General features: G+C 39.3%; 1 protein-coding gene across 3 annotated transcripts in view; it reads left to right on the forward strand.

Moving 5' to 3' along the window:
• Positions 1-15,342, forward strand: part of myo5b (myosin VB) — a 51,226-nt gene that overhangs the window by 21,011 nt on the left and 14,873 nt on the right. For all 3 annotated transcript variants that reach the window (XM_055179615.2, XM_055179614.2, XM_055179616.2), the window contains exons 4-23: positions 1,213-1,357; positions 2,586-2,742; positions 3,337-3,480; positions 3,587-3,668; positions 3,767-3,874; positions 3,980-4,089; positions 5,348-5,613; positions 5,851-5,932; positions 7,776-7,916; positions 8,196-8,318; positions 8,696-8,779; positions 9,650-9,793; positions 9,907-10,004; positions 11,242-11,328; positions 11,691-11,802; positions 13,291-13,502; positions 13,592-13,748; positions 14,172-14,411; positions 14,493-14,720; positions 14,888-14,972. In XM_055179615.2, the coding sequence (XP_055035590.1) occupies positions 1,213-1,357; positions 2,586-2,742; positions 3,337-3,480; positions 3,587-3,668; positions 3,767-3,874; positions 3,980-4,089; positions 5,348-5,613; positions 5,851-5,932; positions 7,776-7,916; positions 8,196-8,318; positions 8,696-8,779; positions 9,650-9,793; positions 9,907-10,004; positions 11,242-11,328; positions 11,691-11,802; positions 13,291-13,502; positions 13,592-13,748; positions 14,172-14,411; positions 14,493-14,720; positions 14,888-14,972 (2,805 nt within the window). The remainder of the gene's footprint in view (positions 1-1,212; positions 1,358-2,585; positions 2,743-3,336; positions 3,481-3,586; positions 3,669-3,766; positions 3,875-3,979; positions 4,090-5,347; positions 5,614-5,850; positions 5,933-7,775; positions 7,917-8,195; positions 8,319-8,695; positions 8,780-9,649; positions 9,794-9,906; positions 10,005-11,241; positions 11,329-11,690; positions 11,803-13,290; positions 13,503-13,591; positions 13,749-14,171; positions 14,412-14,492; positions 14,721-14,887; positions 14,973-15,342) is intronic.

Below are 15,342 nucleotides of genomic sequence, written 5' to 3' on the forward strand. Positions count from 1 at the left end.
ACATTTGATTTTTACCATTTTGGAATCCATTCAGTCGATCGCCGGGTCTGGCGCTACCACTTTTAGCATAGCGTAGAACAATCCATTGAATCTGATTAGACCATTAGCATCGTGCTAAAGAATAACCAAAGAGTTTCGATATTTTTCCTATTTAAAACTTAACTCCTCTGTAGTTACATCGTGTACTAAGACAGACGGAAAATTAAAAGTTGTGATTTTCTAGGCAGATGTGGCTAGGACTATACTGTCATTTGGGCGTAATAATCAAGAACTTTGCTGCAGTAACATGGCTGCAGGAGGCGCAATGATATAATTGCGCCTAGCATATGATGCTGGTGGACTGGTCGGATTCAGTGGATTGTGCTAAGCTATGCTATGTGTCCCTTTAAGAATTCATAAAGTACTGTTGCCTCCAATATTTGCATAATTGAGAGAAAGTGATGGAATAGTAACTTTGCATGACATGTTATACAGGACTGCCTCAGGTATTGTGTTAATAGGCTTGGTAATATCCCTGTTTCAGGAATAGTTGTTTTCTCTTTGAGGGATCTTTATTTTTTATCCTCAACTATCTGTTTCTTAGCCAGATCTTAGATTCTTACAGAAACCTTACAGCACTCTTGAATGTTGAAATTAGGTTTCCAGGATCGACCAATTTTATTGCAGAGGAACAAAGACCGTCTCTTTTTAATATACACTCGTCACTGTTAGTTACTCTGTCCCTATAGCAACATGCCCTTGTAATTGGGTTGTGGCATTTTGGGCTTGTTTCTTATGTGGGTGTGCTTACTCTATTGAAAAGTTATTTTGGAATAAAAACCCACATTTACATCTGAGTGAATGACTTCAAACATTGTCCTCTAATACAAACAGAAAGAATGTATCTGCTTGATACAACTACGCCATGATTATTCACTCACACTGTTATATGTGATGTAGACAAAAACTGCCCAGCTCTTGTTTGTCTTGTTTTATTTCATCTGTTTGGTTTGTTGTGCTTTGTAACAAAAGAATGATTCTCCATTATCATTTCTGTACAAGCACAACAATGCGAATTGCGTCATGAGTTTTTTTACTTGTATTTTTTGCTTAGTTGAAGAGTAAAACATCATGCTTTATTTTGCTTGTTTAGTGTTATGCATAGAAATGGATAATTTTTCACTATCACCATAATTTTGGCTGTAAACTTATATATGGTTCTAAACTCTTTAGGAATTGTGTTGGTGGCCATCAACCCATACGAGCAACTTCAGATCTATGGAGAAGAGGTCATCAATGCGTACAGTGGCCAGAATATGGGGGACATGGATCCTCATATTTTTGCTGTGGCAGAGGAGGCATACAAACAGATGGGCCGGTACATTATCTCTTTTTGTTGTCATGCAAGAGTTTATTTGCAAAAATTGGCCTACCTCTCTCCAAAGCCCTCCAAAGCTTGTTTCAAAGGCATAGAGTGTTTCTGATTACCTAAAAATACTGGGGTTGTCACGGAGATGAGATTTCACAAGACATCTATTTTAGTTATATCCAATAGTGTAATGTCTCATAACATACAAGATTTTAATATCTTTGAGAAAATCTTTTTCAAAGTTGTCATGGACCACCATAATAATTACTGTCCTTGTGACTTATGAGGGCTAAGCTTTCCTTAGGAAGCAGCTTTAGATTAGCATTAAATTAATGTTTAAGCCGCTTGATGTTTTCTAATAAAGCCTGAGCTTCAAAGCATTGATAGATTTCCACTGGTTGTAAACAGGAAATGACATTATTTGCTCAAAGCTGTGAGTAATCTGAAAGTTTAGCTCAGCTCAGTAATGGACAGAGTAGGCGGATAATCACAGTGCGAGCAGCATCGCTCTTCCAACCTTTGTATTTACGTGCATTTTGTTGCTTGTAACAAAAGACAAAGCCATTTTCACATCAGGTTCAAGCCCTGACTGCACATCCCACGCTGAGACACAATGACTTCCTAATGATTTGTCTAATGCCGCGATCCAAAAATAATCTAAGAAGAAGGATGGAGTCCAACGAGGCTTGTGGTCCCAGGGTCAGGATCTTTTGGATTCGATTGGCTTGGATTTGCAGTCGGGGTTTGCACGCGTCACTTACACTGAATGAGCATGTCAATTATTTAAGTGCATGTTAAAGCAGCCCTGTGCTGTGTTTGGGTTTTCCTGAATTAGGTCTCCAGGGGAAGCTTATGTGTTGTGTATGGTGTGTTGGCGTGTTTTTATTGATGTCAGAGTAAAAAGACACATTTAACAGCACTAGATAGCTGATCAGGTGAAAAAATAAATGTTGAATGATTGTATGTTCTCAATCATGAGATCATATACCTCACCAGAGACTAACAACAAGAGTGACACAATCTAGTTAATTTTAATGAAAGCTTGCCAATTTTCGGGTACACAAGCGAAAGTGACCATTGGCGATTGAAAAAAGCCACTCAAGACTTCTTCTTTCATGTATATCGTCCATTAATCGTATATGACCTCCATATTTGTATAGTAATTAGTTGTATGTATAATGTAAATTTATGTTTATGTAAATAGTTTTTGCATGTAAACCTGAAATCTCTCCCGCAGAGATGAGAAGAACCAGTCGATAATAGTAAGTGGTGAGTCAGGAGCTGGTAAAACGGTTTCTGCAAAGTACGCAATGCGGTTCTTCGCCACAGTGGGGGGTTCGGCCAGTGACACCAACGTTGAGGAGAAAGTACTGGCCTCCAGTCCTATCATGGAGGTATGCTATGAAAAATCAATCCATCCAATCCGATTTATTCATGAAATCATTTTGAAAATGAGACTACCAAGATGCGTGCATTGTTAGTAAGGAGCCATCTTCTCTCATAAATTAACCCTTTCAGGATGATACAGTATCTGCCTGTGTCTGGGTCTCATTCAATCGCTAATGCTGTTCTCAAATAAAATACATTTGAGCTATTTTAGCTGAAAAGATGCCCTAACAACAATTTTTCAATGCAGCTTTGAGAATATTTCTCAGGAAGATAATCTGTGTGCCAATGAGAACGGGCAAATCTCAGTCAATTTATAAAAATCATTACAGAGCACTGATGATAGGACTTGCAGACAGAGAGAGGGATAGACCATCCTATTGCTACTGTACGTGTGATTCATAATATCCAGCTTACACAACCAAATGATCCGAAATCACAATAATTACTGCGTGATTAAAATGGCTCAGCATCCTGATATGCAAGATTTTTCAGCTGCACCCTTTGTTGTGAAAGTCTCCCTCCACCCTTGTCATATTTTGTTGATACTTGATAATACTTGGTGACTCGTTGTTATAGTTACCCCCTATTTCTCTTTGCAGGCCATTGGAAATGCAAAAACCACTCGAAACGACAACAGCAGTCGCTTCGGGAAATACATCCAGATTGGCTTTGATAAGAGATACCACATCATCGGTGCCAACATGCGAACCTATCTGCTTGAAAAATCCAGAGTAGTGTTTCAGGTGTGTCTCGTTTGAGGCGTTAAACTTGAACTGTACCTCTCAAACCAAACCAAACAGTCTGTTTAATAGTACGGCCATTGTTTAAATGTTTTTCTCTATATTGTAGGCAGAGGATGAGAGGAACTACCACATCTTCTACCAGCTCTGTGCTTCATCCTCTCTATCAGAGTTTAAAGATCTAGCTTTGAGTAAGCATCAAACAGAAAATAGCAGTTATGGTTCTATAACATGCTGCTGACAAATCTACAGTACGTCTCATTCATATTTCTTAACCCTGATTTTTCAGCCAGTGCAGAAGATTTTACGTACACCTCTCTTGGAGAGAACATTTTCATCGAGGGAGTGAACGACGCTGAAGATCTGGTGAAGACTAGAGAGGCTCTAACAATGCTTGGTGAGGACCAAAGCAATAAATCTTGAGATAACCAAGGCTTCGTTGCAGTGTAGGAGTGAATGTCTAGCGTAGACATTTAACATGTTGACATTATGTAATGTGCAGGCGTGAAAGACGTTCACCAAATGAGCATCTTTAATATAATTGCCTCAATCTTGCACCTGGGGAACGTGGCGATTGTGTCGGAGAGAGATGGAGAATCCTGTCATATTAATGTAAGTGGCCAACAAATAACATGCTTTGTTTGTATTATATTATTTGTTTGATCGCTTAAAATGACATTCCAGGCTCGTGAACCATCTAATGCGTATTGCACACAGATGGCAAAATTGTTTCTAAAATTGCATGCCCTAATTTGATGTTGCTGCTGTGCAATTTGCATGAGTCATAGCGCACAGGTTCCTTTCCCAGCAGTCCACTGGGAAACAAATTCTTGTTTAGAAGGTACCACGCTGTTATGAGCATTTCCAGGGAAGAGCTCCTTGCTGGATTCGCAAAAGTTCATGCCATTAAATCTTGATTGATTCATTTTGCACAAAATGCCAAGGGTGGGATTTCCAGGGAACATGGGTGTTGATAAAATGTTTAACCTGAATGCATGGATATTACAGAAGTGACTTAAACTGCAATTCATCGACTGGCTGCTAGAGGCTTGCTCCAAAAGGGGTCAATTCCCATAGACCCCCATGTTTAAATGCTCAACTTTACAGCAGGAAATAATATGTTTACAGCCTGGTACAAAAAAAAGTGTTTTTGGTCTACATACAGTAGCTAAGATGCCCTTTATTACAACTATGAGGGGGTGAATTTTTTTGTAACATTTAAATTATATTAAGCCTTAAAGTTCTGCATAATTATGGGCGTGGCCACTTGAGTGATGGGTGAACTGCTGTAACTACAGTTGAGCTAGGGGTGTGTGGTTTTAGCAACTAGTCACTTCAGCTTCACCCACGTCCCGCCTCTTTACCCATTTTCGGTTATCCATGAGTAATTGGCTGTGACGCACGGCCAAGATGGGGACGACAGGCACCACCTACTATTGGCCCAAAAAAGCTTTTCACAAACCTATGGGTGATGTCACGGTCCATATTTTTTTACAGTTTATGGTGCTAACAAACACATCTAGAAAAGCTTTGGGGTAAAGTTAACCAGTCAGTCAGTGGCGTGGCGGGGCTTTGTCAGTGTGACATCACATTAACAAGAGAATTAAAACAGCATGTTTAATGAGACTGCTTTGGTTTAATGGGGATTAAAAAGGGTGGGTGAATTTTTTTTATTTGTGCTTGTGTTCACACGCTGCCAACACACATTTACAGCAAATTCCTGCTTTTGGCGTGCATTTATGTCCAAACACCTTGTAAACTGCATTTTACATATTGTAGGCCCTTTAAAATTATGTACATCACATGTACATTAAATAGCCTTACTTTATAAGTCATTAATTACCATCACAATCTTTTTATTGGCCTGCAGAAGGGTGACCCTCACCTGCAGCATTTCACCCGGCTGCTGGGTATAGAGCAGGACCAGATGGAGCACTGGTTGTGTCGCAGGAAGCTGGTGACCACCTCCGAGACTTACGTGAAGAACATGTCACATCCCCAGGCGGTCAACGCCCGGGACGCTCTGGCCAAACACATCTACGCCCACCTTTTTGACTGGATCGTCGAGCACATCAACAAGTCCTTACACACTTCCACCAAACAGCATTCCTTCATCGGGGTGCTGGATATCTATGGGTAACGCTTGTGTTTTTAAATGCTTGCTGATATAGATTTCGAGACATAGAAAACTAAGAGTCAGCTTTTGCCTGTAGAAACCATAAGACTAATTATTTCCTCACAGAGGGGAAACTTATTGATTTGAGATAGGCAGAAAACAACAGACTGTGAAATGTACTGTAGAGAGGGTCTCTAGATAAAACACGTTCAGTTTGTGAATTTTGAATTTAAAACACTGTCTTAATCTCTCATCAGGTTTGAAACATTCGAGATCAACAGCTTCGAGCAGTTCTGTATTAACTACGCCAATGAGAAACTCCAGCAACAGTTCAACTCGGTCAGTAATACATCGATTTCAGCCCTATGTGCTTTAGTGTGGGATTCCTGTTATGCAGTCACTTTCATGTCTGTTTTGTTTCTAAAATATCGTCCTTAAGAAGAAGGTGACAATATTTTTGGTGGGAAGCAACAGTACCACAAACGTTTGCAATGGAGTCTTTGTGATGCTTATTCTGTGATGTTTTATGGTATTAGTTAGTTTTGATTAGATGTTATGCATGTTTATGACAACTGCCATTAAGAGGGCATGCACACCAAAGCTTTTACTCCCGCGGTCGGCACATGTTTTCAATTGATTCCAAAGAAAACTCAGCGTTTTTCAAAGAAGCCAATAGCTACCCTACTGAAAAATCCAGCTAAGACCAGCATAAGCTGGTGAGCTGGTTTTAGCTGGTCCCCAGCTTGGTTTTAGCTGGTTTTGCTGGTGTAGGAAGCTGGTTTTGCTGGTGTAGCAAGCTGGTCTAGGTGTGTTTTGGTCACATTTTAAGCTGGTCTAGCTGGACTTAGCTGGTCATGCTGGAATACCAGCTGGCCCACCAGCTTGACCAGCTTTGTCAGGCTGGGAGGACCAGCGTAAACCACCTTAAACCAGCTAAAACCAGCTACCAGCTTATGCTGGTTTTAGCTGGATTTTTCAGTAGGGTAGCCAACAGCTCTGCAGTTTTTCGCGCTCGGCGCTGAGTGTCAAGAGTTGAAAGAGATTCAACTTTGGGTGAAAAGCTCCGCTCGTCAATGTCAGTTCTCACACGGCCGTCCAATCACAGTGGGGCAGGTGCGGGACAAGTATCACAACAACCAACCGGCTCACAGCTCAAGTATCAAGCTAGCAAAGCGCTCGGCTGAAAAAACAGCTGGCAATGGCGTTTAAAAGTTTTGGTGTGCACAACCCCTGTGTCATTCGTTCGAATATGTAATTTTTAATGCAAAGATAAAATTGTTTGAGATGTCTTAATTACTATTTGGATGGGATTAGTTTTACATAGGGAGGTGAGGTAAAGCTATTTTTATCAGAGCTTCTCAGTGATTTTAGTCCTGTCCGAATGCTCCATGTCAGTGGTCATTACGGACAATGTCAGTAAAGATTACGGCGACTTTTACCTTCTGTAAAAAGGTCCGGAGAAATTACCTTAGGTAATACTAATCCAGTGCGAATAGACAGCTGTAAAATACACGTAAATTGCATCATTTCCTGTTAATTTGCAGGTTTCTTTCAAATATAAAAGAGCTTAAAGAAGCATTTACTTGCGTTCTAGGCGAAAAACCAAGTCGGTGGCAAGTCAGTTCCTGAATAACACAAACTTTAAATAAAAAAAAAAACATTCAAATTCACTGCTCAGAGGCACGGAACTGTTTCTGAAACTAACGTTCTCCCCAAACTAAAATTAAACACAGTGTTTTGAGTTTTTCTCATCTGTGTCAAGTTGTTTGCACATGCGATATCAGGAAGTAGGATAATGTGCACATGACGACGAGAGAGGTGAGGCGCTGCGCAATCGAGTTACCCCTCCCACTTCTGAATGTTTTAGTGAGATTTCTAATCCCGTCCGAATTGACCATCAATATTACAGACGTCCTGTGGTAAAATTACATCTACCCCCGTAAAACTAATCCCGTCCGAATAGGGCTTTGTCATGACAACTTGACATTAACCAATACATCAATTTGTCTCATTTTTAGGCTTTTTAGCCTTTTTTTAGGAATTTTAAGGGGTTAAAATATACGTAACTCATTTTTGAAAATTTGCTCATTCCAACTCAATTTGCCCCTATGGGTCACATTTGTGTTTCAGCTCATCGCAATATGAAACACTCACTTTCAATTCTACCTCATATATCCCACAGCACGTGTTTAAACTGGAGCAGGAGGAGTATATGAAGGAGCAGATCCCCTGGACGCTTATAGATTTTTATGATAACCAGCCATGCATTGACCTAATTGAAGCCAAGCTTGGTATCCTGGACCTTCTTGATGAGGAGTGTAAGGTGAGTCTAAACCAGAGGGAAAACAGCTGTTGACGGTAAGATAAAGAGAATTGGAGAGGTGTTGTCTAAATGGGTCTCAGAACAGAGCAGTTAATTTACTTCTGAGAGTGAGCAGATTATTTATTCACCTCATCCAATCTGCCGTTAAAGTTCTTTGAAGTTCTCGAGTGGGAGTCAGAACGGCTTCAAAAGCAGGAATTTGCTGTTTCTGCTACAGGTAACCTAAATAAAGTGGTGGAAGTTTTCTGTAGTTTGACTGTTTTGATGTGTTTCTAACAGGTGCCCAAAGGAACAGATATGAATTGGGCCCAGAAGCTGTACAGCAAGCACTCGGGCAGCGGACATTTTGAGAAACCCAGAATGTCCAACAGCTCCTTCATCATTGTTCACTTTGCAGATAAGGTGGGCTGAGTTTAACACCAATGGATCAGATGGAATAAAAATGTTTACATGTGAACGCATATATACAGTGCGAGTTACACCTGTAAACACACTTATTTTTGATACTTTTGCTCTTTGTCTCGCTTTTTAATCCAAGAAGACCACATTTTCTGTGAAAGGTCCCTTCGTAGATGAAATGTAAATCACAGATGTAGACGTTGCAGCTCAGATAGATCAGAAATAAAGTTATTCTGACAAAGAGCATTATATGAATGTTTAAGCGAGATCTCGATTATCAGAGCGTTGCAGATATTTAAATCTTGTCCCCAACTTGTAAAGAACAAGGCTTTTGTGTTGACACACTTTGATAGTAAAATAGTGCATATCTTCCCTGACAGGTTGAATATCAGTGTGATGGATTCCTGGAGAAGAACAGAGACACTGTTTATGAGGAGCAAATCAACATCCTCAAGGCCAGCCAGGTGAGTGCTGGATATTTTTATATATTCTGATTTAAAAATCCATGGGGTACATGCAGTGAACTGAATTCAATGATATTTTAACACATGTATGGGTGCGCGCGCACACACGCACTGTTCTAGGCTCAGCCAAACCTTTGTTGATATCGTGACGATTCCACAAGCATGTGTGATTGAAACCTTACGTTTTGGTCTCTGTAGCAGTTAATCGACTTAAAGGGGACATAACTTACTTACTAAAAACAAACTTATTTTAAAAACAAACACTTGAATTTACATCAGCGTGATAAAACTACAGTAAATTACAGAAACCAGCTTCGGAAAAAGGATGATTTTATTACAAATTTTAAGTTTATTACAAAAAATGCAGTGTAAATCTGTAATGTTTTTTTTAATTCATTGAAAGAGTCATATTGAATTTGTATTGTATGTGCTGGTAGCTCTGTTGTTCAGACGACTACTATCAGACCTTATTAGTTTCATCTGTATTCTGTCTCAGATTCCTGGATCTTGGCAGGATCCTGGTGTTAGTGATGCATTAAAACACACTGTGTACCTGCCTTGCAGTATATGTTCAAAGAGTAAACTTTAAAGCACTTCTTTGAAGTGCTGCTGGAAATGAATATAAATGTACCCTGATCTAGCTAGAATAAAACAACCTGGGGTCCTTTGGTTCTTATGTAAGATGTGATGCGTCTGGAATTTAATTAGAAATAAATTTGACAGCATGAAGCAGCCTGAAGGACAAATACTGATTACTGAACCTTAAACAACTTCACTTGTTTGTCAAGATTTTAAAAAATTGACCAAAAATGATGAAGAGTAAATAGGTTAAGGTGTTCAGGAAATTATGTATGCACTATTTTTGTACAGTTCCAGCTGGTGGCCGATCTCTTCCAGGATGGTAAAGAAGGTACCTCTCTTCCAGCCGGCAAGACCTCCAAAGTCAACGTTCGGCCTGCCAAACCCCAACCAAAAGGTCACAACCGCGAGCACAGAAAAACTGTGGGAACCCAGGTGAGCATTGGCACAGTACTCAAACCACCGGGTCCAGCTTTAAACATTATTGATTGATAGTGTCTGGTTGAAAAAGTTTGATAACCATTTGTTTATGGTTTCTCTTTTTACAGTTCAGGAACTCTTTACATCTTCTGATGGAAACATTAAACGCCACCACCCCCCATTATGTGCGCTGCATTAAGCCCAATGATTTTAAGGAATCTTTTGTGTAAGTTTTAAACAGTATGTGTTTGTTTGTATGTTGGCGTATATGTCTTGCATGGTATGCTGGTATTATTTATACATTAATATTTAAAGGGACAGTATGTAGGATTGTGGCCAAAACTGGTAATGCAATCACACAACTGGTGGCCAAAACATGACAACATAAACATCAGTTGAGGGCTGCAACTCCACTTTTTAAATGATAATATCCAGGCTGGACCACTGTTGTCAGTGATATAAGTATTTGAAATGAAAATGATTTCTTAATGTCTAGTGACATATTAGGGCCATTTTATGATTAATTGATATACATTTCTTATATACTGTTCCTTTAAACCTATTTTGAGTCATACAAAGTAGTTAAGACATTCATTTAACATTTCTTGAGAACATTGAAGTCATGCTGGTACAGAGACATCTGATTTGCTATGAGAAGTTATACAACTGACCTCAGATGCCAGCATGCATTATCAAATATTCTCAGAAGACTCCCCCCCTTTGTGTAGGGTGCATCCCTTCGCACCCCTCAAAGAGAAATTCATGACATTAAACATGTTAATTTATACAATTTAGTGCTGTTGCTTAGTAGAGTTATTTTTCTGAGGTTCAATTTCGCAGAATTTATGATAAATTTATGTATTTGTATAAAATCCCATAAAACTGGGCCCCCTCGCAGTTTGAGAACCACTGGCTTATGAAAATAAAACAAAATAAAATGATTTTATATCAACAACATTACTCATTTTTTCATGGCTCATTTAATCAACGCGAAGCCTCTAGACGATTTACAGATCTTACATAACAGACTATTTTATTTGCCTGCTTTTTAAAATCTACTATATCTTATCTAAATTTTACACAATATATTTTATTCACAAGGTCAGGCGCTTGTTTGGCTCTGTTTGTCTTCTCTGCTAATTCAGAAACACAAGGGCCTATTCACTGGTGTTAAATTAAAAGAGTTTGGTCAGTCACATGCTTTTAAACTTTTAACACATAGTCCTCACTTGGAGTCAAACAGCCTCCAGTCCCTGATGGGACTGCAGCCACACAATGCCTCTCTCACAGGAAATGGGCTCTATGCTCATGAGAAAGATCCAGTACGCATAGATAACATCTTTATAGGCTGACCTCCTAAATTTTGTGTGCACAGTAATAACTTGAAAAAATTTTTAGCTCTGAGTCGGATCTTTTTTTGTGTTTTTGGTTTAAGATAATATGTTTGATCACTCTTTCTCTAGATTTGATTCTAAAAGGGCTGTTCAACAACTGCGAGCATGTGGAGTTCTGGAGACGATCCGCATCAGTGCTGCCGGTTATCCATCCAGGTAAGAAATGTACAAATACTTTGTATGAGGTAAACTGTCTAGGGCCATCCATCCAGCAAGCAGATACACTCATCCTTATGCTATGGAGAAAACAAGGATTTAATTTCTCATGAATGTTCAAATTAAGTCAAGTTTAATAGTATGATCGATCACAGAGCTCTGTGCTTTTGATTTTGATCTTCTAAGGGCTTTTTTAGCTGCACTAAAATGTCAGATCAATTATTTGAACATAATTTTAATTATCTTCTGTCTGTTCATGTTCTCTCATCAGCCATGTTATCATTGACATGACACAAACTGAGAGTAATTCAGTGCAATTTTTCACCAGGCCTGACCTCTTCACACCTCACATTTGTTTTCAGATGGACATATTTAGATTTCTACAGCAGATATCGGGTTCTCATGACAAAGAAGGAAATGACTAGTGCAGATAAGAAGCTGGTCTGTAGAAACCTGCTGGAGACATTGATCAAGGTAAGACATTTGTTGTGTCTGGCTAAAAACTTACATGTGCAATTCGGTTGTTCTGTCCTGTTACTATGTTATGCAAATTACAGAGCTTGTCTGATCTGAAACATCACTACCATGGAACTCTATAAACATGGTACAATAATATCATGTTTGTTTCTGGACAATATGTCTGAGGATAGTAGTATTACAGTACAGTACAGTAGTACAGATAACATATGTGTTAAAAAAATATGTTTCATGGAGGACCTCTTGACGTGATGATGTATTACACGAGGTCCCGCTGGCTCATCACACAGCCAGAGGAAGACGAGAAGTTGTGGTTTAAAAGTGCATATTTTTTATTTTCTTGCTAAAATGACAATTATTTCGCTAGATAAGACCCTTATGTCTCGTTTGAGATAGTTTAGAGTCCTTTGAAACTGCAATTTTAAACTGCATTAAAACTGTTAAGTGTTGGGGTCCATTAAAGTCCATTAAAATTAGAAAAATCCTGGAATGTTTTCATCATAAAACATAATTTCTTCGACTGAACAAAGAAAGACATCAACATTTTGGATGACATGGTGGTGAGTAAATTATCTGGATTTTTTTTTAAAGAAAATGGACTAATCCTTTAACTCTTTCCCCGCCATTGACGAGTAAACTCGTCAATTAAGAGAAAACTCTTTCCTGCCAATGACGAGTTTTTCCGGCATTCCGTATTTCCGCTATTATCCACCAGGTGGCGCTCTTACCCAGCTTTTTAAACCAGGAAGTATTCCTTTAGGGCAAACAGTTCAAACTCTGTGTATGTTTTGATCATCGCTCTGAACCTGATCTCTATCAAAAGTCCACAAAAACGCAATTATCTCAGCTTTTTGCTCAAGATTCTGTATTTTTGAAGAAACCTACCTATATTTGAGAGGTGATAAAAAAAGAACAAATAAAGGTAGGATGAAACGTTTTTATTTTTATGAAATATATTTGAAAGCAGAGGGTCTGTTCTTTCATTTGATATATTGTATGTTTATATATTTAAAGAAGAACATTATCTGGAGGGCATCAAACTTTTGTGAAAATCATAAAAAATGCTGGTGCTGGCTGGCAACTTCTTTTTAAAAACGCTGGCGGGGAAAGAGTTAAAAGGTTCCAATATGTACCATTTAGGTACAGATATGTATACATTAAGTACCAATATGTACCTTTAAGGAACTAATATGTACTATTTAGGTACAAAGGTATACTTTTTAAAAAGGCTACCCCCCAATGACAGCTTTTGTACCTTTTTCTGAGAGTGTGCTGCTGTAAATGGCAGGATACATTAATTTGGTAATCATTTAAGGGAATAGAGTAACATTCTCCGGAGATTCTCCATGAAACAATTTTTAGCATATCTGTTATCTTAACTTGTATCATGTCATGGGCTAAAATTGTGCTCCATTCTTTATGAGAAACATTTTGTATTGATGACTAAACCTTTTAAGCATGACTTTTCCATAATTTCCCCTTCAGGATCCAGATAAGTTTCAGTTTGGAAAGACCAAGATTTTCTTCAGGGCGGGTCAGGTGGCGTATCTGGAGAAGCTTCGAGCAGATAAGTTTCGCTACGCCTGCATTAAGATCCAGAAGACGGTCAGAGGATGGCTACAGAGAATTCGCTACCGCAAAATCCGCAAGTCAGCCATCACCCTGCAGAGATACGGACGGGGTTACATGGCACGCAGGTGAGGAAAATTAAACTGTGCGTGGCTATTCTGCTTATGAAACTCATTGAACCCTTCAATTAAATGTTCGTCCTCTCACGTTCTTTCAGATATGCAGAGATGCTTCGTCTCACCCGAGCAGCTCTCATTTGTCAGAAACGCTACCGGATGGTTCGCGTTCGTCGGGAATATCTAAAAACCCGTCGTGCTGTGGTCACCATTCAGGCCTTCGCCCGTGGCATGTTTATACGCAGACTGTATCAGGAGGTGCTTATACATTTTTTACTTAAAGGGACAGTTTACCCAAAAATTTTAATTGTGTTATTATTTACTCACTCTTATGTTGCTACAAAATTGTATAAATGTCTTTGTTTTGATGAACATAAAGGAAGATATTTTGATTAGAAGCCCCATTGACTTTCATGGTAGGGTTAAAGAAATCTATGGCAGTCAATGGTGCTTCTGATCAGTTTGGTTGCAAACATTCCCTTTAAAATATCTTACTTTGTGTTCATCAGAACAAAGAAATTTATACAGGTTTATTACAAAGTGAGAGTGAGTAAATAATGACAGAATTGTCATTTTTGGGTGAACTATCCCTTTAAATTACACATTGGTCTAAGTTAGCTTTAATGTTTTGTGTACAAGGCCTAGTTAAATCAATAAAATCATGTTATAATTTTCTTTCAGTTTATGCTTCATCACAAAGCCATGATCATCCAGAAGACGGTGCGGGGTTGGCTCGTGAGGAAGAAGTATCTCCGCGCCCGATACGCTGCAATCGTCATCCAGTGTTTCTACCGCCGCGTGCGTGCTAAGCGTCAGCTCAAACAGCTCAAGATAGAGGCCCGATCGGCTAATCACTTAAAAAGCCTCAACGTCGGAATGGAGAACAAAATTGTGCAGCTGCAGAAGAAGATGGATAACAAGGTACAGGAAGATCTTAGGTTGCATAAATGATTACAGGATTACGACACTTTTTTACATTTACTCTTCTCATTCTCTTCGCAGTCAAAAGAATATAAAACTCAAAATGAGCAGCTGGCTGTTGCTAACACTGCTCTGGGATCAGAGGTCAGTAAATTGCAGAAAGAGCTGCAGACCCTTCGTACTCAGCAGACTGCTGGGTCCTCACTGCAGGATGAGCTTGAGAGGTTGAGGGCGGAGCTTAAGGAAGCCCACGCCCAGAGGAAGCAGATAGAGGATGAGTTCAGCAATGAGAAACAAGACCTCGAAAAGGTAAATAAAGGATATGGGCAGATAATATTTGAAACGGGTCAAAAAGTGTTTTTGTAGTATGATAAATTGTCGGATTTTAAAAAGTTGCTCTTTAGTATTAACCTTACAGTTAAACATGGTTATTTATCAAAGGATTTGAATTAAAAGGAGGTGTGATTTTCTTGTAGCGGGTAGAGGAGCTGCAGAAGGAGAACTCGCTTTTGAAGAAGGAGAAAGAGGAGATGAACCAAAGAATCCAGAACTCCACTCCGGGTGAGTGTCACGCTCCACAACATCACACGCATAGAGACTGCCTGCGGAGGGGAGAGTATCAGGAGCTTGAGCTTGTGTGGGTGCCTGGAGGATTGGGTTGGTTTTGTTTGACGCACAAGAAGGTCTGTATGCACAAGTGGGGCGAGAGACACTGAAACCTCATTGAATTTCAATCGAGGAATGTGACTGCTTCTGTACCTGCACAGCTACTAAAGCTGACCATTGTTTCCAGCTGGTTCACATGCGGGAATGATATTTGAAACCAGAGGTTTGGTCTGAATGCGCTTTTTATTTGTTAAATGTCGCTTTAACAGGTTTGTTTCGCATTGAACTGTTTTTATGCCGAGGCTGTTTAAGTTGTTCAGATTGT

This window comes from Misgurnus anguillicaudatus, chromosome 9 (genome assembly GCF_027580225.2).
Source record: "Misgurnus anguillicaudatus chromosome 9, ASM2758022v2, whole genome shotgun sequence".
NCBI classification, from domain to species: domain Eukaryota; kingdom Metazoa; phylum Chordata; class Actinopteri; order Cypriniformes; family Cobitidae; genus Misgurnus; species Misgurnus anguillicaudatus.